At 37.3% G+C, this 23858-nt stretch overlaps 1 protein-coding gene across 1 annotated transcript in view; it reads left to right on the forward strand.

Moving 5' to 3' along the window:
- LOC124358952 (46 kDa FK506-binding nuclear protein-like) overlaps nt 1-23858 on the forward strand; it is a 41905-nt gene that overhangs the window by 14835 nt on the left and 3212 nt on the right. The window contains exons 6-9 of the mRNA XM_046811237.1: nt 1342-1398; nt 9812-10008; nt 10510-10674; nt 23656-23834. Of these exons, the coding sequence (XP_046667193.1) occupies nt 1342-1398; nt 9812-10008; nt 10510-10674; nt 23656-23834 (598 nt within the window). The remainder of the gene's footprint in view (nt 1-1341; nt 1399-9811; nt 10009-10509; nt 10675-23655; nt 23835-23858) is intronic.

Genomic DNA, 23858 nt, shown 5'->3' on the forward strand with positions numbered 1-23858 from the left:
TTTAATAAGATTTTTTTAACTTTTCACAGAACTGAACAACTGCCTCGGAATCCGCCGAAAGTTTCTCCCCACAAATTTCTAACTGCCTCACGCCATAAAGTTTTTTCCAACGGTCAAGCCATCCTACACTTGCCGTAAAATCTTCCTCACCTTCATTGATTTCATTGCGAAAGTACAATGCCTTTTCCTGTAAAATAGGTCCGGAAATAGGACAACCTTTGTTTCTTTGTTGACAAAACCATAAAAATAGGGCCTCGCTAGTTTTTTTCATACTCTGCTTTCTTCATAGACTTCCGCTCATTAGTACACTTTTCCGAGCACTTTTCTGATGCAAATTTTTCAATTTTATCGCGATTCCTTCGCCAGTCACCAACTGTCACTTCACCAACTCCGTACTCGGCAGCTAATTTTTTTAACGTTTCACCTTTATCAAGTCTTTTAAGAGCTTCTAGTTTTGTTTTTATCGGTACAAACTTTCTTTTACTTTTTGAACTCATAGTTCACTGTACAATGAACACATAAACACTTCAGAAAATACTTTTTTACTAAAACTTAATATTTAGACAACAAGTACTGTACGTTGTAAATAACAGACGGGTAAGCGCACTGCGATCGTAATCTAGAACAACCGTACCGCAGTCGAACGTGATGAGCAACGAACTGATTTATTTTTAGACAATACGGGGCGCGATGTTCCGTGGCCTTGACAATAGGGTGGGGGTGAGGCGGTGCAAATGAAGTGGCACTGATGAGTCAGGCTGCCGGCTTCTCCAAGTAGCCTAGCACTCAGTTTACAGACATGCGCTCGAGTGTGTTGTACAAATATGTCAATATCACATTTTATTTTTTTACATGTGTTGGCTCGGATTTAACGGAACCTCGGACTATCGAGACTCGAACTATCGGGACTCTACTGTATCTAAAAATTATTCTGGATATAAAAATATTATAATACTTCAGATGCGTATAAATTACATGATATTGTTTCGTTAGCTACACAAACAATAGCTCAGTCAACCAAATAGTAATAAAGTTAAATTTTTTTATGATACTTTTTGCTAAACCCTTACATTTTTACACATTTAATTGGATATGTACAAGGAGGTTAGGATCCGGAATATCGAGTTGCTAAGAAGTTAATCCAGAGCTAACTGTGTGTTATACTAATTTATGTCCACACAATACATTAGCTGTCTAGTACAGAGTGTTGATGTGTTCAAGCCCAAGATAGCATAAAACTAAAATTTAATTTAAAGAAAAATGTATACTTTTATCGTTTTTGTAAATATTTTACATAATATGTAAGTATGAACTCATTTCAATAATTTTTACAATTTTCAGAGGTTGAAGAAGGGGATTCAGACTCTGACCAAGATGATGAATCTGATCTATCAGAAGGTAAAGTAAACATTTTTCTAATAAAATATCTCATTAGCTAAGATACTCACAACTTACATATAAATTCTGAGAGTCACAATTATTTTGATGTGAATGCTTATCATCAGTAAAGTGTTCCATTTTTCTTAATCTATTTAAGAAAAACTGCTCTTTGATTCTAAACATCATTGTTACCAGTACCAGTTTGCAGATTATTTCTAACTTAAAAGCCTATAACCTATTTAAAAGCCTCTTTGAAATTAGTTTTTAATAATTTTTAAATCATGCACAAATGTAAAAATGCATAGTTGCACTTTAAAATTATTATTTCTACCTAATCTAATTTGCATTAATTAGCATGAAACAGACCAGATTCCATAATGATTGTTGTCACAAATTTGTTGTATTATAATGCCCAGTATCAGTGTAAATATTCTCTCAAATATTTAATCAGGAATAATAAACTATCATTTTCATGTTCGTTGTGAATCAGCAATGTTCGTTGTGAATCAGCAATGAATTACGTGTTTTTTTTTTTTCTACCCATCAGATGTTGGTTTCTTATTTACGAGTAGTAATGGTATGTTTTAGTTTTGTTGTGAACTTGTGTTTTGGTTAACATTGCAGTTTATTATGACAATGGATTGTAACTTTAAACTTAGATTCGGGAACTTGTATTTTGTACTGTTGTAAGCTAAAAGTAAAATTATTTTATTACCCTTTGCACTCGAGAGTAAGATTTTTGGTCACTACCAAAAACTCGGGCCTCTATTGAACAAGCACTGGCAAAAACCTCGGAGCCTTTTTTATCAATTTTGTAAAGGTTTTGTTAAAAAGTTGTAACTTTTTTATTTTAGCAGATAGAGTTATAATTTTTGTTTTGTTTTATTTCTCATAAAATTCTATATTGTTAAAAAGTATATATTTGTAATTACCTTATTTTTAATACCTTTTTTTCACTTATAAAAAATAAAAATTTTGCAAAAACTTGTACAAAAGTTAACTTTTAGCTGTTATAACTTAAAAAAAATTGCATTGGCATTATATAAACTATTATTATTTCTAGGTTCCTTACACAATTGTAAATATGCACATAAAATTTCATAAACTTACCTCTATAAACAAAAATGTTGTAGGCAGTTTTGTAATTTCCGACAATTTCCCCAAATAGTGAGTTATTTGTCAAATGATTGAATATTTACTTTTTTATACCTTTTTATGCCCGTAATACCGGTACTTTGGGATTATACCGACCACACCAGTATGAAGAACAGAAAAATATAAATTTATAGAAACAAACATGATAGAACAACAAAATAACTCTTTAATTACAAAATTACAAACTTACAACAATTATCAATGGGGTCAGATTCCGTTATATGCCCCCAACGCTTAAACCTTTTTCAATGAACTTAGAACGTTATAAAACGATGTAGTTGAGTAACATAACTAACATTCCATCAATCAACAAGCATTTCCAGGTACTGTGATCGGTATTGTTGTCGCTGTTATCTTTCTCGAGAATCCCGATTACGGCAGGCTGCGCGGCATCACATGATTATTTACGTTTTTGCACGGTACATAATTGCCTTTCCATTACAATTCAATTTATATTTCTGATCAGCCCCTCTAGAATTTGATATTTTACTGATAGGTACTATCTCGACGGATGTTTTTCTTTCGTTGACATCAGCGCAGGCTTCGGCAGTAGCCTACACTCGCATTTTGGGTGGCGGAGTGTGATCAAGAATAAAAACAAGTTTTGTGTGTTTTTTTTCAATAAAGAGCTTAGTTTTTGTTTGGTAATGTTTGTTTTTGTTGAATTTTTGTGTTTGGAGAAATGTAGGGGTAAAACACAGAAGTACAACAAAGCGACGCACCAGCTGAACGGGCGGCGAGACTCTGCAATCGCGTTATCTACTAGACCGCTCGACTTTGACCTCTGTCTGAGGATGGGGAGGGGTTTGCGATAAGACAAGTCCTGTTTTATATTGACAAAATATTGTTCTACACTAATCTAGTAATCAGTAGAAGCAAAGTGTCAAATAACGATACATGTCTGGGTGTGGTTGGTATAATACCAAAATACGGTAATACCTCCCTCACTTTCATTTTTGGCATCGTCAGATGATTCCGAATCTGATATGTTACTGACAAAAATATCACTCAGATCGTCAACATAATCTTATTGACTGAAATAACTTATCAGACTAAACAAAACAATAAAGTGATCAGCTGTTGAAGTTGGGATCAAATCAGCTGACGAAAATGGTGAAGTTGACAAACCTCTACAACACAATGTAAAACTGCAAAATCACCGCCGTAGTGTATAAAGATTTACTACGTTTTTACATCCAACAACTATCCAGCTTGTGTATATCGCAAATATACCGCATTTGGATAATTTATAAAGCCAGTATAAAGGATTTACCAAACGTCCGACATTTCGGACGTCCGAGGTTTTGGCCTAAACAGCAAACGTCCAAAATGTCGGACGTCCGAGGTTTTGGCCAAAACAACGATGTCCGATATTTCGGACGTCGTAGTGCAAAGGGTTAACGACTGAATAATCAAAAGTTTAAATTAAAAATATTACTTAGTTGAGATTTTGACCATCTGAACTTTTTTATTTTATTTTACCTTAATATGTAAAAAAATTTAAAAAAAACTCTGCCTCTAAAATTAGTTTGATCACCAGTTCCAGGATTAACAAACCATAAATTAAATTAAAGTTAAATTAAAGTTTATATAAATTAAATTTAACTAGTGAATGTAAAATATTAATTTTAGGAGATTTAAATTTACCAATTTATGGTTCAGATTTTAATTTGGCAACTGGGGATACTTTTTGTAAGGAACTTTTGATGTTTTTAAATGAAAATAATTTGTATTTAAAAAACAATATAAGGAATTTGCAGAGTAAAACCTTAGACCTTGTAATTACAAATATAGAGAACACCAATGTAATGCACTGTAGTGACCCTTTAGTGGATGAGGATTCTTATCATCCGGCGCTAGAGGTGGGTATTGTCATCAGTGCTCCATTGGTATGTCGGTCAAGGTCGAATGAGATTCCAAGTTACTGTTTTAAAAGAGCCAACTTCCTAGAGCTGTACCGTAGCCTAGCAAACATTAACTGGAATAATTTACGTAACATTCTAGACATAAATCAAGCGGTTGAGTTTTTTTATGAGAATTTGTTCAAAGTTTTGGACGCAACATGCCCCAGAAAGAAAATTAGGCATCCAAAATTTCCATTTTGGTTTACAAGTTCAATTATCCACAATATAAAACAAAAGGACAAATTTAGGAAAAAATTCAAACATTCTGGTAGACAAGCAGATTTAGATAGATTTAAAAACCTGAGGGCTTTAGTAAAGAGGGATATAAAACTTGCGTACAATAATTACATACTCGGTTTAGAAAATATGATTACATCTGACAGCAAAACATTTTGGAAATTTATAAAAAATAAAAAGTCAACAAAATCCAATCTTCTTGTTATGGAATATAACGGTTCTCAGTTAAGCAATGGAAGAGACATAGCCAACGCCTTTGAACAATATTTTAACTCTGTTTACACAAAATACAATGTAGAACCTACAGCTGAGATGGTTCTGGCCGAACCTTCCTTGGCGGGGGTTGCTTGCTTAAAATTAGATCAGATAGGAGAGCATGAGGTCCGTAATGCTATTAAAAATCTCAAGTCCAAAAAGACCGTAGGTCCTGATCTTATACCACAGTATTTGGTTAAGGATTGTATTGACATTTTTACAGAACCGCTTACTTTACTTTTTAATTTAAGTTTAAAAACTGGAACATTTCCAGACAAATGGAAACTTACTAAAATAACACCAATCTTTAAGAGTGGAAAAGAATCACAAATTGTAAACCACAGACCTGTTGCTGTGCTTTCTGTCCCAGCAAAAATTTTTGAAATAATTATACATAATTCCTTATTTAAACATTTTAAAAATCAAATCACACCTAATCAGCATGGGTTTGTTCCGGGTTGTTCTGTAAATACCAACTTGTTATCTTTCACACAATATATCTCCTCGGGCCTGGATTCCGCCACTCAGACTGATGCTGTCTTCCTTGACCTGGCCAAGGCCTTTGATAAAGTAGATCATTTTATTTTATTGAAGAAAATGCATTATTATGGGGTATCAGACGCTTTGGTAAAATTTTTCGCATCTTATTTAATAAACAGAAAACAGTATGTTTCCTATAAAAATAATTTATCTGCTACCTTTACGGTTCAATCTGGAGTACCTCAAGGCTCAAACTTGGGACCTTGTTTGTTTACGATTATGATAAATGATTTAAGTGACCGTGTGGTATCAGCTACCCCTATACTTTTTGCTGGCGATTTAAAAACTCTTCAAGTATATATCCGATCAATCTGACGCCGATGATTTGCAGAAGGACTTAGACAGTGTATTTTTATGGGGGGTGGAGAATAATATGCAATTTAATATTTCTAAATGTCATGTAATGTCATTCAGCAGATCAAAGACTATTATTAAGAACAGTTATTATTTAAATGGAACTCTTTTGTCTAGAGTTGATTCAGTGAAAGATTTGGGAATCATCGTTGATTGCAGTTTGTCTTTCAATGATCATATTACTAATTGTATTTCTTCCGCCAGTCGGATGCTAGGGTTGATAATCAAGACAAGGAGTAAATTTTCGAAACAGTGTAACATTTATTACACTATATAAGGCACTGGTTAGGTCACGACTAGAGACTGCGTGTATAGTTTGGAACCCTACATATGCCGTCCACAAAGATGCCATAGAAAATGTACAAAAGAGATTTTTAAGATATCTTTACTTTAAATGTTTTAATATTTATACTTATTTAATTAATTACGAGGAATTATTAACCCTTTGAGGTCTCAATAAAAATTGCTTCGACTGTCCTCAGGTCGTATTTAATTTCTGTCAGTTTACAGTTATTTGTCAATACACAAATGCAATTTTTAAATTCCTTTTTCTGCAACTTTTTTATTTTTTTCTCTTTATATATCAATGTAAATAACCTGAAAAGAATATTTACATTATTTTATAGTATTTCTTTATAACTTTAAGTAACATTTAAAAAATATAAAAAAGAAGTATAAAAATATAAAAAACATAACTTTATTTTTTTATACATATGTAATAAACCAAAATTACATGAATACAGTTGAAAAGGCACTAGGATCTCATCAGATACATGTTATTCATTACTTACTAGGTTATCTGAAGTTTTTTTGGGTGTGGTAATTTTCGAAGCAGTTTCCTATATGCATTGCAGGTTCCTTGGGGCACGTCTTGCAGTATGTTGAGCATTCTCTCCTCCCACCAGGTGTTTTTCTGTTACTGCACACTGTGCAGTCCCTTGTTTTCTTGTTGGGTAGTTTATGAAGAGCATGAAATTTATTGTTTAGGTTAAAATCCGCATCAATAGAGGCAGACCTACCTCGTTTTCGGTTTACATTTCTCACGTTGCCAACAAGTTGGCGGATTAGATTCTGTCTGAACCTCCTATGTCTCACAGGTTTATCTACTGTCATGGAGTACAGAATATAGGCATTTACAACTACTGATGTTTCAATAAGCCAAAAAAAAAGCTTTCGCCACCATTTTAGGGATTTTCTAGTGAAACCGTAACTAGATATATAGTTATCAGAAATGTCCACCCCACCCATGTTTCTGTTATATTGGCAGATTACACTAGGTTTGATAATTGTTTCATTAACACCTTCTCTGACTATTCTAGACACTTCTTCTGTCTGGTTATTGCAGTAAGTTGACAGCATTGTAACCACTCTCTTATCCTTCCAAACCAAAGTCATGCAGTTGTCTTTCCAACATGAAATAATTTCATGACGTTTTATATTTTTCACATTTTTGGATTTTATAACATCTGGTAGACCAAGTCTAGAAGGCATAATTGTTCCAGTTAAATGTACTTCCATTTTGAGTAATTCTAAGGCCAAAAAATAACTGGTATAAAATCTATCAGTAAATACATGTAGGCCTGATACATCATTTTCTTCCAATAGTTTGGTTACTAAATGCAAAACTATCCTAACAGCAAATGGCTGTTCAGGGTGACTCAAACTGTTGGTTGTGACTGAACCATAATATGGCTCAATTGCACAAATGTAACCATTGCAGGAATCAGAAAGAACATAAATTCTCAATCTCCATTTGATAGGTTTTAGTTTGTTATAACATTTGAAAAGAACTTTGCCTTTGAAACCTACTGTACTCTCATCAACAGATACATTTTTACTAGGACAATAATGTTCTCTGAATTTACAATCAAGGTAGGTTGCAATCTTTTTTACTTTTTGACTTCTTGTTAGGGGTGTTTGGGCAGGCCTATCCTCCGGTGCACACAAATGTAAGGTCCAAAAAATTTGGAAAAACCTATCTCTAGAAAAAATGTCTTTGAAAAAAGGTTGCATTTGTAACCAATCTTCACTAAAATAATCTTTGATTTCACTTTTTCTATTCATAGCCATGTTCAGGATAACTCCTAAAAATGCTTTCATTTCCTGTATATCTACATCTCTCCAAGTATGCCAGATAGATCTTTTTTGTAAAGGAATATTTTGTTTTATTTTTTCCTTGGCATAGCGGTTTGTTTCTGAGGTTATTTCACTAATGAGTTCATCAGTAAAAAATAACTGCCAGTAGTCCAATTCAGTGGCCATTTCTTTACCTAATGGGGGCCTAAAATGAGGATAGTTATTGTAAATAAACTTGTGAGGGGGGTCATCATTTTCCTGACATGGGTTCCAACCTATGTTATAATTTTGCCTTGGTCCAGCCCTAGGCCTACTTTGGGTAACAGGTCTAGCTCTTCCTCTTAGTCTACTAGTTTGTAGCCTAGGCCTACCTCTATTATTTGCATCTCCTTGTCCTACTTGTATCAAATTATCCACAAATTGATCAAATTCTTCCCCATCATTACCTAAAGTTTCCAATCCAAACACATCACTTTCGTCGTCTAGGTTACCGTCATTTACCACAATGTTTTCAGAAGAATTTTCACTATGATTCAACTCACAATCACTATCACGGTCTTCTTCAATAATCTGTTGTTCATTTTGGATACTAATTTCACTGAAAATACTATCACAATCATCTAATTCATGTAATATTTCGTCATCGTCAATAAAACTTGTACTTGGACCAGCAATATTTGTAAACACGACGCAAGTGCAGACGTCAGATGTACTTACTGGTCTTCTATTTTCACTTCCAATGCCTCCTATATCGTGAATAAAGATCGACGTAGCATTCACGTAACCAAAATAGAAGTCCAAAGTACCGAATAACTCAAATACTGAACAGCAATAGGTTAGAAATGGCCAAACAAGCAGTGACATTATCCGGTCGACCTATTGTCGACATGCGAGCGTTCAGCGAAACTGCCGCGGTCGACCTATAGTCGACGACCGATCGCAAAGGGTTAAGTCTGTTTGAATTCGAGAGTCTAGGTCTGAGGAGAGCAGTGATGGAGCAAGCGTTTCTGCATGGCTTAGTGCAAGGGCGGGTGGATGACGTGGTCAGTATGGAAGCTCTTAGGTTTAGGGTTCCGCGCTTCAATAGTAGGAGTAAAATTATGTTTGATCTGCCACATGTACGGACAGTATCGCACGCGTACTCGCCTCTGCTACGGATGATGAGATCTCACAATTTAATACTTTCGGAAGGAAATAATCTTGATATATTTACAGAATCAAAATATGCTTTTAAGAAGAATTGCCTAATGATATTAAAAGATAAACCTTATTTATATTGACTTTTAGATTATTAATACAATGTATGCCTAATATTTTCACACAAATATTTAACTGTAATTTATCTTACAATAACCGTTCCATCTATTTATATTTTTGTTGTATGTTGTTACTTAAATTATATGTATTGTTGCATTTGTTATAGAATTACTTAGTTGTTGCATTTTTTTTTTAATATATATTTTTGTTATATTCTTAAAATGATTATTGTGCTGCTTTGTTATTAATTATATTTATATATTTTTAGGTTAAGTCTTTATATTATATATTATGTTTGTCATTGCATGTGTTTATAAAATCACTTAGTTGTTGCATTTAAGTACACATTTTTGTTATGTTTCTCTAATGATTATTGTGCTGTTGCTGTCATTTATACTTATTTGTTATATACTACTTGATACCCAGTGATTATTTTAAGTACCTACTGAAAATGGACCTTGCGAACCCACGAAAGAACTATATTGTGTACAATTGTTAACTGCTTTAATGTAATTGGGTCTTAACCTGTATTAAAGCATGCAAACTATAAATAAATAAATAAATAAATTAAAAACAACATTTTACAATCACATAATTATACTAAATATAATTTTTTTTTAGATATATAAAGATTTATACTTATATTTTTTTAGGAATGGAAGATGAAGATGTAGAGGATGAGGAGGATGATGAAGATGATGAGATGAATGACAAAGAGGAGGATGAGTCTGACGACGAAGAAGAAACTGTTGTCAGTACAAAAGAAAAGCAAAAACAACAAAAGCAGGAGAAAAACAAAACGCCAAACAAACAGAATGTCAACACTCCCAAGAAAACACCAGTGACCAATGTAAGTAGAGCATGTTTAGATTTTTAGACTGTAGTAAATAAAATATTTATAAAAATTGAAAATGGATTGGAAACTTTCTGTTGATATGGGTGTACACTTTTCAGTATAACAAGATGCAAGATTCGAATACATTTTTAAAAAGTAAGATATATTTTTAAAATAGAAGTTGTTGTGCAATATAATTTCAACATTCCTATAGAATTGCACACAGTATTTTGCAATTTTGGATTTCTTGTTGGTTTTTATTAGTTTAGTTTAGTTTTATTAGTTGGTTAGCTAATCTTGGATGAAAAACAAATATGAATTAGGAAAGAAATATTTAAAAATTATTCTAACTAGCAAAATGTACACTATTTAAAAAGCCATTCTCAGTAATAAACTTGATTTATACATAAATACATAAATCAAGTTTATTACTAAGAATAAACGTGTTGTTTTTAATTTTTTTTCCTTTTGATGTCTTTTGTTATGTGTAATCTAGTAACAATGTGTTAATTCCAGGGAGTAACTCCTAAAGAACAGAAGTCCAACAAGAAGACTCCAGGAGGAGTAGAGAAGTCACCAAATGCCAATACAACCCCGAAGCAAAAACAGCTTCTGGAACATGGAGTCATTGTGAAGGAAATTAGGGTTGGGAACGGTGCCCCAGCTAAAGTTGGCAAGACTGTAAGTGTAAGAATACTCCTAAATTTACTGGATTTTCCCTTAAGTAGGGATAGCATAGCACTGGCTGAACAGAAATTTTGTCAGGTCCAAAACTGCATATGAACTTTTGTATTTAAATATTGGTGAAACAAATGTATATATTTTTATTTAATTTTGTAACTCGTAGATTTTTTATTTGCAAAATTGTAAAAATTGTATGTTTTTATTTTATAAAAATAAAATTAATACTATTAAATTAAAAACATTTTCAACTGATTTTGTTTTATCTAATATATTACTAAGATTATAAAGTCTGTAGTATATTTGTTGATAAATAATGTAAAACTATACAATTTTAGAATAAGCTATAAAGTTTGTTTTGAAATACTTCACCATGACATGTGACATAATGTATATTAGAAAATAAATACCCCTCGTTTTACCAATTGGATATGTGTATCATTTCTGATACAGATGTCAGTTTCTAGTTTGAGCCATATGTATCACACATGCCTATGTGAGTACTTTTTTCCTATAATTCAAGAAATGCTTATTTAAAAATAATGTTACAAAAATATTAGTATCAATTAATGTATTATAACATTGTAATTTCTTTATTTGGAAATAAATAGGTTGTAAACATAAAAAATGTATTTATCGCCAATACAATACTTTTAGTTTTATATAACAGAATTAAGTATTGTTCCTAAAGGAGTCTTGTTTATTACATTCTTATTTTTACTTGGCGTCAGATGGTAAAAATTAAAATTTTTACTTTGGTCCTTACCTTAAAAGGTTGAAATGATACATATGGCTCATAAGAGTAGTGTTTTTATGTATATTTTTTTATGCACATTGCCACCCCTCCTCGAGGGTTAGCAATATTGTCGGCCTCGCTCAGTGGAGAAGGGCGTGAGTATTGGTAGAGCGCCGGGACAACCAAATTCTTGAGCAGTGATAGAGGACTACTAAGATTGAAGGATACCCAGATGGGTACGGTTTGCTCGGGAATAAGGGCGCCACCTTGTTGATGGGGTGTGATAGTTGCAGGTCTCCAACAAGGAACAGTTTCCTGCCCTCAGGTATGCTCAATCGAGACCACTACCATGCACGCAAGAACTATTATGTTTACGACACTAAGCCTTAGGTACTTAAATTAGCCACAGATGTCGGTTGATTATTTTCTAATAGTAAGTTGCAAGGTCTCCAAGTAAATATCAGGCAATTAGAAATTAAAACCAATATTTCACGTATTTCAATCTTTATTGCCTATTTATCTCACAGAGCTAATGTCTTAAACTAAATATTTAGTAAGCGTAGTTAGTATCAGCACCTATAGTGCTTTAGCAATGAATAAACAAATAGTTATGCAAACTTAAACATAACTCGTTGGCCAAGTTGAAATAAAAATACGAAAAATTATCACGGTAGGAGCGCTCCAATTATTAATACAAAATTACAGTGGCCAAAATCATGATGACCACATTCCTGAACTACAAAATTACAAAACAATAATACACATGAATACAGAATGGCTATACATTAAATTAAAGTTGAGCCACATTTGTTAAAGTTCGGAACTGGATCCACACTAATGTAGTTATTCAGGCCTAGTCCGATAGGTAGAGGCTCCACAATGACATTGACGCAGTTAGTCCAACCTCCCAGGGGAGCACGATGGAATAAGTAGTGTAAAGTCTACTCACCAACTGGGCGGACACAAAAACGCACACACGAGCCGTCGATTGTGTCGTCCGTGCGATCCACGCTCGAATCACGGCGCGTATGGAATTCACGCAGAATGTCCGGTAGGCGCGAGTGAGACACAGTGCGCGAGTGAGACACAGGGCGCGAGCACCCGCCGTAGACCACCAAGTAATTGAGCCGGTCCTGCAGAAAAGTCGACTCGTGGGTCAGCAGGACTACCAGTGCTGAGTGACAGGTCCAGTAAAAGCCCTTAAACATAATCACTCCAAAATAGTCTTCACTCCAACAATATCGTATCAACTAAATGCATTTGTGATATACAGTTCCATATAACATAGCCTACTCATATATTTAATCTCTAGATTACCTAATATTTATTACAATTAGTTTACATTAGTCGGCCCATTTTTGTTTTGTTTTTATTATTTCATTTTTTTTTTGTACTAAATAAGCACTAGCTTTGAAGTTTTCAACAGTAACATATTTGCAATACAATAACCTAGAACTTTTCTTTAAAGGCAAATATAATAATAATCATTAGTATGATTATTATGGATATAAAATACGTTGTTTAAATTTGACAACCACAAGGACATTACCTACTCACAGGCAATAAAGATAAATACATAAATATATACATATTTACAGAATGTCTGTATAAACTTCAAAGATTAACACAAGAAATTGTTTTCACTCGGGAACGTTGTTATTTACGCAGATAAACCCGTAATCAACTATGAAAGAGACAAAAGCATATCCATGCTACAATTTTAAATTATTGTGCTATACATAATTATTACGTGCACTAAGAACAGACTATACAGTAGGACGGGTATTTGTTTACTAACGTAAATGCATCTTTAAATACATTTCTAGGTCCGATGTAAGCCTGGAACAATAATACCACTAGCCTGATAATAGTAGGTTTCAAACAGGCGTTGAGAAATAACTTAATTACCCTAATGAGGAAAATGCCGATATGGTCGGTTGTACGGAAAATAATTGAACAGGTCTTGGAACATTTAGCTTGGATATAAAATATTGGTCTTAAACACAAAGCATAATTATTCTGACACAGGAAAAAATTAATTACGTTTGTTCTTACTTAAACTAATTAATTACAATAATTATAGTAAAGTGTATTGAAGTATTAACATAATGTATTAATGTATGCACTTACACGGCAATGGTAGGTATAAATTTCATGACAACTGCCTTCACATTATTCTGACTAAAACTAAATAATATACAAACATTAGGACATAAAGTTACCGATTCAATTATTTATAGAACAGTTAACAAGTTTAGTAAGGAAATTTATGAGAGACGATGCAATTGTTACGAGATAATATCTCGGCCTAATTATGTACAATTTACAGAAACAATTTGTGGTTACAATATTTGACACTATTAACACGTATTTACAACTATTTATCTCCGTGAATTATTAAAAGACTAGATTAGTATTAATTTATTACAGATAACTTATTAATTTCCTACGTTTATCGACAGGACTAGACAATCTTACTACGAGGCCCAAGGCTTAGTTTACCGCAGATATTTAATTCTGTAAAAACAAAATTATTAAACTGAAATTTTACTAACTGACATACGCAAGCGACAAAATATTATAATGGCATGGTAATGGCTCACCTTAGCCTAACTCCTTTATCCAGGCTCTCAAAATCCAGCGATGCTGAAGGGCTTGATGTCGGCTTCACCACGTACTAGCACAGCCAAATCCAGAACTCAAATCCAGTCCGTTGCCGACTTGTCGCACGGCACGAGTTCCACAGAACAGCTGTCGGTGATCAACGATCATGTCGTTGGCGTCCTTATCGCTTACCGTAGCAGCAATCGAACCTTTATTTGAACAGCTGATTGGCGTCTAATCAGTGACCGTTCTGTTATTGCAGCAACAATGAATGCGCGCTTCTTCATTTGGATGTAAAATTACGTTATGTAGAGTGATCAGTTCTACATAACAATTGCTCAGGTAAAACAGAAAAGTACACGTCACAAACACCCCCTATCCTGCAGAAAATTTCCTAAATTTTCTTCACTGCCGAAATTTCTTAAAGTCCGACACATGCCACTGGCCTATCTTCTTGCCGTCCATGTCCGCCAGCTTATAGATCAGAGGAGATATCTGTTCAACTATTACGTAGGGTCCAACATAGCGTGGTGCTAGCTTGGCTGCAAAATAGTTAGTAGCATCAGACTGTACAAATGTTTCTTTTCAAGACGATGTCTCCCACTCTATAAGTCACAGGTCGTCTGCGCAGGTTATAGCGTTTAGCATTTTTTTCATGGGCTGTTTTCAGTCTCTCTGAAACCTCTTGGAATAAGTCCTTAAGCTCTCGTAGTTTCTCACTAAAGGGACCACAATCCTCGGTAGAGGGTACACCCGAACCATCGTTAAGAACTCCATATCCGTCTCCCGATGTAGCGAGTTCTCGCCCAAAGTTCAAAAACGCGGGTGAATGCTGTGTCACCTCATGATGCGCAGTGCGGAGGGCAAAACCTATTTTTGGAATGAATTTGTCCCATTCCCGGTGGTTGTCTGTTACATAAGCTCGCAACATTGCAACGATATCCCGATTAACCCTCTCTGCCGGGTTCGCCTGTGGGTGTCGACTTGCGTTCAGTAGTATCTTGACATTGTACTGTTTGGCAAGGTCCTTCACTGGTTTCCCGATGAACTCAGACCCGTTATCACATATGAAGTACCGTGGTACTCCGTAAACCATAAAGATGTCCTCTTCCAGGTGTTGAGACACGAGCCTTGCCGTAGCAGCTCGGAGAGGTCGTAGGACTGAGAACTTAGTAAACGTGTCAGTAATAACCAACAGGTACTTAAAGCCTCTTACTGATCGTGGCAGAGGGCCAATCAGGTCTGCAGCGATCATCTGCCATGGAGAATCAACTGCACGTCTGCTGCCCATAACGCCTGCAGGGAGTTGTTGGTCGTACTTAGTCCGTTGACATACAGCACATTTTGAAACATAAGTGGCTACATCCTTCCGCATTTTTGGCCAATAGTACAGCTGTTGGATACGTTTATAGGTCTTTGACACACCTTGATGTCCAGCAGTTGGAGTATCGTGGCATTCGAACAAGGCCTGGGATCTGAGATCTTTTGGGAGAACCAATCTCCAGTTATCCTGGTGAAGCGAGGGTTCCAGTGTGCTCACATTCTTCCACAGTTTCTCCTCCTGAGTTCGCCACCGACAATATTTTTGAGGGCCCATTTTAACCTTGTCCAATATTCCTTTGTACCACTGGTCCTGTATTGTAGCTGGTATCTCAATCAAGTCACAATGAATCACGTCTGGATGAGAGGGTTCAGTCGATATCGGTGGAGTGGTCCGAGAGAGAAGATCTGGCACAACGTTTTCTTGCCCCTTACGGTGTACTAGGTGAAAATCATAGGGCTGCAATCGCAAAGCCCAACGAGCCAGACGTCCTGTCGGGTCCTTCAAGTTACTTAGCCAAAGCAAACTATAGTGGTCTGTCACGACCGTGAACCTGGTTCCTTCCACGTAAGGCCGGAATTTCTCCACAGCAAAGATCACCGCAAGGCACTCCCTTTCAGTGGCCGGGAAGTTCTGCTCTTGCCGAGTTAATGTGCGGCTGGCATAGGCAACAACACTTTCTCCTTGCTCACTGTCTTGGCTAAGAACAGCGCCGATCCCCACGCCTGAGGCGTCACAGGAGATTGTGAAAGGCTTCGAAAAGTCTGGACAGGATAATATCGGAGCGCTAATCAGGCAGGATTTTACGTCCTGGAAGGCCATCTCGGCTTCTGGAGTCCATTCGAACTGATTTCTCCGTTTCAGTAAGGAAGTCAAAGGAGTCATACTTGACGCGAAGTTGGGAATGAAACGTCTGTACCACGAGGCCATTCCGGTAAATTGACGAACCTCCTTTTGGTTCCGGGGGATTGGGATATCCACAATCGCCTTTACTTTTTCGGGGTCGACTCGCAAACCCTCCCCACTGACAATATAGCCCAGGTACTTCAGTTCTCTCCTGCAAAACTTGCACTTTTCTCTATTGAGGGTGAGCTTTGCTTCACGAACTCTTCTAAATATCTCTTTCAAGGTTTTAAGATGGGACTCAAATGTAGATGTCACAACTATAATGTCGTCTAGATAGACGAAGACATTCGGCTCCAGCTCTGGTCCCAAGACTGTGTCAACGAAGCGCTGCCATGTTGCGGGAGCTCCGCACAGACCAAAAGGCATCGTGACGAACTGGTATAAGCCACGACCCGGTATTGCAAACACGGTCTTCTCCTTACTTGCCTCGTCTAGTTCAATTTGCCAATAGGCGCTCTTAATGTCCAGGCTAGATAAGAATCGAGCGTCCCTCAGTCTATCCAGGATAGCGGTCACCTGTGGTAGAGGGTAGGCGTCCTTTCGGCTCACTGCATTCACCGCTCTGAAGTCCACAACAAACCTTTTACTGCCATCAGGTTTATCCAGTAACATAATTGGCGAGGACCAGGCGCTTTGTGAAGGCTCTACAACCCCTAACTGCAACATGCGGTCTAGCTCCTCATTGATGAGTTTTTGACGAGCAGGGGATACATTGTAGTACCGCTGTTTGATTGGTGGCACACCCCCAGTGTCGATGACGTGCTTCACACGGTCTGTTCTACCCAATGTTGATGGCTCATCCTCGAAATGCTCCTCGAGAAGATCTTGTAGCCGTTTTCTCTCTGCTAGAGTTAGATTGTCTTCCGATGTGATTCCCTCAACATAACTACAAAATAAATCCACACTCTTCGTTGCAAAGTCCCACTTCCGATTGCACATATCCGCAACAATGTGCATTATTTCCCAGAAGTCGATGCCTAGGATTAAGGTATTTTTGCAGTGATGGTACAACGCAAACCTTTAGACTTTTAGTACGGCCCTGTAAAGTTATGGGTAGATTGACAAAGCCCTGGACCTCATGGCGTGTTGAGTCGGCTGTTTCTACAAAACGTCCACTGGCACTCTGAAGGCGAGCGGGAAACTGATTCAAAATCCACATTCCATGTCCACCTAAAAACGTTTGGGAAGCTCCCGAGTCTAAGAGGGCGGTAACTTCACGGTCAAACACCCTCACTTTCAAATAAGGCCTATGGTCTTCTTGTTGGCTAGGAATGACATAGTTTATGGCCGGGATGGTCTCGGTATCCAAGGAGCCAGAACCACCTACTTCCTTTCTGACCCCTTGCCTTGCCCGTTTTTTGAGCTGCATTTTACACAGTCTCGTTTAAATACGTCCTCCTTTCCACAACCAAAACAAAACCTTCGTTTTGGTTTACTACAAAACCTGAAGCGGTGGCCCTTATCTCCACAATTCCAGCAGACAGGGTCCTGGCGGTCTGAATTTGAAGACTGTACGCTGGCCACACGTCCGGATGAAGGTTTTCGTGGGTGGTTCTGATCGTGATAGGCAAGGTCCGGTTCAAGGGTATTTTCCCTTGTAGTTGCGGGCCTTATTCTAACCATACTGAGTCGGCCCGTTTCGGCTCTACGTCCCATGGATCGCAGCTGTTCAAGAGTTTGAATGCTGCAAAGTGCCAATCGATCTTGCAGCTGAGGGTGCAGGTTATTATAGATCTGTGCTAAGCGAGTAGGTTCAGGAACAGCTACTGCTAATCTTCCATATAAGCCCTCCATAGCGGCTATATACAGATCTATCGGCTCATTATCTCCCTGCAGCCGGTTAAAGATTTCCTGATGAAGTCTTATGTCATAATCCGCAGGCTGAAAGACTTCTTTGAGCTCCCTCGTCAACTGATGCCATGACTGAATCCGAATAGACGCAGCACGGTACCAGACAAGCGCTGATCCGGCAAATAAATCAACCGCAGACTCATATAGCTCTTGATGTGTGACTCCTCTTGCCCGACGAAGTTCTTCTACTCTCTCAAGAAATGCAGCGATACTTGGTCCGGAGTTGTCAAACTTTAGCCCCCACTTGTAGACTGGGACATATCTGGGCCGGGAACCAGCGCTTGTGTCGTTTCGAGTTAGTGAAAATCTGGGAAGGTAGTCGTCCTCTGGAGGTCCTCTTCTTTCTTGACCTCTCAAATCCTCTTGCGGGATTCTTTCTTCTGTTCTCTGCTGAGGTCCTCGAAGTCGCAGTTCTTCTAACTTCCATTTCTCTTCTTGCTGTCTTTGGGCTTCTTGCAGTCGTCCATCTTCTTGTTTCCATCTTGCCTCCTGTTTTCTTCTTTCTTCTTGTAGTTTTCTCTCTTCCTTTTGGAGCCATTCCTCTTGGTGACGCCTTTCCTGTTGTAGTTTTCTTTCTTCCCTATTCCGTCATTCCTCTAGAAGTTTCCTTTCTGTCGCCAGGTTCTCGTCGTCTTCAGTGGTTTTATTTGGTTTAAATGCCAACTCTAAAGTTATTGGCAGTTCAAAATTAGTTTCTTGCGCTCCATCCTTTGGTCGTTGAAGCTGTTTGAAATCACCTGATGATGTCCTGGGATCCGGTTGGTTCTTCGAATCAGAAGTCCCTCTAAAAGAATCCAATAGCTCCTTACTTCTACTCAGCAACTTTTCCTTACTTTCCGCTTGCTCACTATCAGAAGATGCCCCAATCGGAATTCTCTCCACTCGAAGATACAGATGCCAGAGAGGAGCCACAATACGGGGAAACTCGTCATTATTCGTGCCTTCGTAATCACTCACTAGCGAAGATAAGTCCTGGTACTTCCCTTCGCATTCCTCCAATTCCGCATCGGCATCCAAAGAGTTTACAACGGTTTCATTAACCTGGGTATCAGCCGAAAAACATTGAGTCAGACGCTTCCTCAGTTCATTAGCGTTGCCATCGGTATCAACATTCCTAATTTTAAGTTCGTAGATAACCTCAGTCTTACGAAGATGATACGCTTTCATCGTGAGGTAGGATACTAAATTCACAAGATGACCAGAATAATTCATACAGCCCACATGGAAATATCACCTCGCACTAATTTTAGCCAATCGTAAAAATGCAGTTCTTTCCAACCAAATAACAACACTAGAATGCAACCAATGATTATGTGAGTTCACATCATCCTCAGTTTGTCATACCGGGGAAAGTTCAAATCCAAAACAAAATTATTTATTTTATGTTTCGCAAAGAGGTTTTTTTCCCAATATTTAACTTAAGATCATGAACACTAGCAAAATTTAACACATAACCACTAACAAGACATTACCAGTGAATCCCAATACTAACAAACAACAAAAATACTAAATACTATCTTTCAAAAATATTTACACCACAAGTTCAATAAAATGTTATATTCTGTGAAAGTCAGGTGCTAACACAAGGCCCCACGTTGGATCGCCAGTTTGCCACCCCTCCTCGAGGGTTAGCAATATTGTCGGCCTCGCTCAGTGGAGAAGGGCGTGAGTATTGGTAGAGCGCCTGGACAACCAAATTCTTGAGCAGTGATAGAGGACTACTAAGATTGAAGGATACCCAGATGGGTACGGTTTGCTCGGGAATAAGGGCGCCACCTTGTTGATGGGATGTGATAGTTGCAGGTCTCCAACAAGGAACAGTTTCCTGCCCTCAGGTATGCTCAATCGAGACCACTACCATGCACGCAAGAACTATTATGTTTACGACACTAAGCCTTAGGTACTTAAATTAGCCACAGATGTCGGTTGATTATTTTCTAAATAGTAAGTTGCAAGGTCTCCAAGTAAATATCAGGCAATTAGAAATTAAAACCAATATTTCACGTATTTCAATCTGTATTGCCTATTTATCTCACAGAGCTAAGGTCTTAAACTAAATATTTAGTAAGCGTAGTTAGTATCAGCACCTATAGTGCTTTAGCAATGAATAAACAAATAGTTATGCAAACTTAAACATAACTCGTTGGCCAAGTTGAAATAAAAATACGAAAAATTATTACGGTAGGAGCGCTCCAATTATTAATACAAAATTACAGTGGCCAAAATCATGATGACCACATTCCTGAACTACAAAATTACAAAACAATAATACACATGAATACAGAATGGCTAGACATTAAATTAAAGTTGAGCCACATTTGTTAAAGTTCGGAACTGGATCCACACTAATGTAGTTATTCAGGCCTAGTCTGATAGGTAGAGGCTCCACAATGACATTGACGCAGTTAGTCCAACCTCCCAGGGGAGCACGATCGAATAAGTAGTGTAAAGTCTACTCACCAACTGGGCGGACACAAAAACGCACACACGAGCCGTCGATTGTGTCGTCCGTGCGATCCACGCTCGAATCACGGCGCGTATGGAATTCGCGCAGAATGTCCGGTAGGCGCGAGTGAGACACAGTGCGCGAGTGAGACACAGGGCGCGAGCACCCGCCGTAGACCACCAAGTAATTGAGCCGGTCCTGCAGAAAAGTCGACTCGTGGGTCAGCAGGACTACCAGTGCTGAGTGACAGGTCCAGTAAAAGCCCTTAACACGTTGACTGCTGACTGCAAATACATGTAAATTGCCCCAGAACCTAAAGTCTAATATTTATTAATACACTTACTATTTGCTATCAGAGGCTGATTTATGGGCAGATAATAACGTCTGTGATCCAAAATGGCGGATTACATGACGTCACAGATTGACCCGCGGATCCGCGGGGTCAGCACGCGGAAAGAGTTTTGTCGCACAGAGCGCGGCTAAAAAGTCTAATAACGCGAGTGGCTACCGTAAAAACAATCCAATTTTAAACTATTTCATTATATAGTGCAAAACAAAAACAAATAAAACTATATACAATATTTACAAGGTCTTGAGGGCATGGCTTTTACTGCTGGCCTCTGTGATGTATGTCAAACAAAATTGACAGCACAAAGCCCTGGTTTACCTGGACAAACAGAACATGTATATGTTGTCATCTTCCTTTTCTTTTCATTCTTGTAGCATACCCTACAATCTATACGTTTTCTGTCACCCTTTTTATCCCGTTCTTCATTTTGTACAAGTTTGTGGGTTGGGTTTCTTGGCGGAGTAATGAGAGGAGGAATGGGTCGTCCATCAACATAAAAAACCAGTCAATCGTGAACCATTACCTGGTACATCTACTAGCAATCTATTGTTTCCGGTGAAAGGGATCTGTCTTAGTCCATTTGTATTATTAACCCATGAAGGGTTTATTACAATATCTTCACTATCACTACCCGAACTGTCAACAGCAGTGTTTCCACTGGATTCACTATCCACATCTGATGCTTCATCGTCAGTAGCACTATTTTCTGTAGCACGGTTGGCAGACATGGTGAAATGCGATATAAAACTTGTATAATACAATAGTACAATGTCACTACACATAAATAAACAACTCACTAAGAACGCATCACTTGCACATGCTAAAAAACGTGGGAAACAGAAACGAAGTACAAGTCAAGGTCAACTCGGAACCACACGCCACGCTCAACGAGTACGAACCGTCCCGGCCGAGAGCTGAGCTCACACTGAGCAATAGTCGAGACTATGGCAACGCCCCGCGGATCCGCGTGGCGCGCACTGCTACGCCGCCGCTTACCCCGCGGATCCGCGGGGCCCGCACTGAACGTGTTAAACATAATCACTCCAAAATAGTCTTCACTCCAACAATATCGTATCAACTAAATGCATTTGTGATATACAGTTCCATATAACATAGCCTACTCATATATTTAATCTCTAGATTACCTAATATTTATTACAATTAGTTTACATTAGTCGGCCCATTTTTGTTTTGTTTTTATTATTTCATTTTTTTTTTGTACTAAGTAAGCACTAGCTTTGAAGTTTTCAACAGTAACATATTTGCAATACAATAACCTAGAACTTTTCTTTAAAGGCAAATATAATAATAATCATTAGTATGATTATTATGGATATAAAATACGTTGTTTAAATTTGACAACCACAAGGACATTACCTACTCACAGGCAATAAAGATAAATACATAAATATATACATATTTACAGAATGTCTGTATAAACTTCAAAGATTAACACAAGAAATTGTTTTCACTCGGGAACGTTGTTATTTACGCAGATAAACCCGTAATCAACTATGAAACAGACAAAAGCATATCCATGCTACAATTTTAATTTATTGTGCTATACATAATTATTACGTGCACTAAGAACAGACTATACAGTAGGACGAGTATTTGTTTACTAACGTAAATGCATCTTTAAATACATTTCTAGGTCCGATGTAAGCCTGGAACAATAATACCACTAGCCTGATAATAGTAGGTTTCAAACAGGCGTTGAGAAATAACTTAATTACCCTAATCAGGAAAATGCCGATATGGTCGGTTGTACGGAAAATAATTGAACAGGTCTTGGAACATTTAGCTTGGATATAAAATATTGGTCTTAAACACAAAGCATAATTATTCTGACACAGGAAAAAATTAATTACGTTTGTTCTTACTTAAACTAATTAATTACAATAATTATAGTAAAGTGTATTGAAGTATTAACATAATGTATTAATGTATGCACTTACACGGCAATGGTAGGTATAAATTTCATGACAACTGCCTTCACATTATTCTGACTAAAACTAAATAATATACAAACATTAGGACATAAAGTTACCGATTCAATTATTTATAGAACAGTTAACAAGTTTAGTAAGGAAATTTATGAGAGACGATGCAATTGTTACGAGATAATATCTCGGCCTAATTATGTACAATTTACAGAAACAATTTGTGGTTACAATATTTAACACTATTAACACGTATTTACAACTGATATACGCAAGCGACAAAATATTATAATGGCATGGTAATGGCTCACCTTAGCCTAACTCCTTTATCCAGGCTCTCAAAATCCAGCGATGCTGAAGGGCTTGATGTCGGCTTCACCACGTACTAGCACAGCCAAATCCAGAACTCAAATCCAGTCCGTTGCCGACTTGTCGCACGGCACGAGTTCCACAGAACAGCTGTCGGTGATCAACGATCATGTCGTTGGCGTCCTTATCGCTTACCGTAGCAGCAGTCGAACCTTTATTTGAACAGCTGATTGGCGTCTAATCAGTGACCGTTCTGTTATTGCAGCAACAATGAATGCGCGCTTCTTCATTTGGATGTAAAATTACGTTATGTAGAGTGATCAGTTCTACATAACAATTGCTCAGGTAAAACAGAAAAGTACACGTCACAACATGTTGTTTAATTTGTTAATTGTGAAGGATTAGCATTTTTAAATTACGGCATTTTTATAACATGCAAGTAGAATAGGTAAATGTAGACCGATTAACAAACGATACCTATTATATGAAGAACACTGAGAGATCATTTGTTTGCAGGTATCCGTATACTATGTTGGAAAACTGAAGGACGGAAACAAGGTTTTCGACAAGTCGGTGAAAGGAGACGGATTCAAGTTCAAGTTAGGCAAAGGCGAAGTCATCAAGGGCTGGGACGTTGGAGTACAAGGCATGAAGGTCGGCGGCAAGAGGGTTATCCACTGTCCACCTGAAGCTGCGTAAGTATTCAAAATTTGCTACGA

Source organism: Homalodisca vitripennis, chromosome 4 (assembly GCF_021130785.1).
Source record: "Homalodisca vitripennis isolate AUS2020 chromosome 4, UT_GWSS_2.1, whole genome shotgun sequence".
Lineage (NCBI taxonomy): Eukaryota > Metazoa > Arthropoda > Insecta > Hemiptera > Cicadellidae > Homalodisca > Homalodisca vitripennis.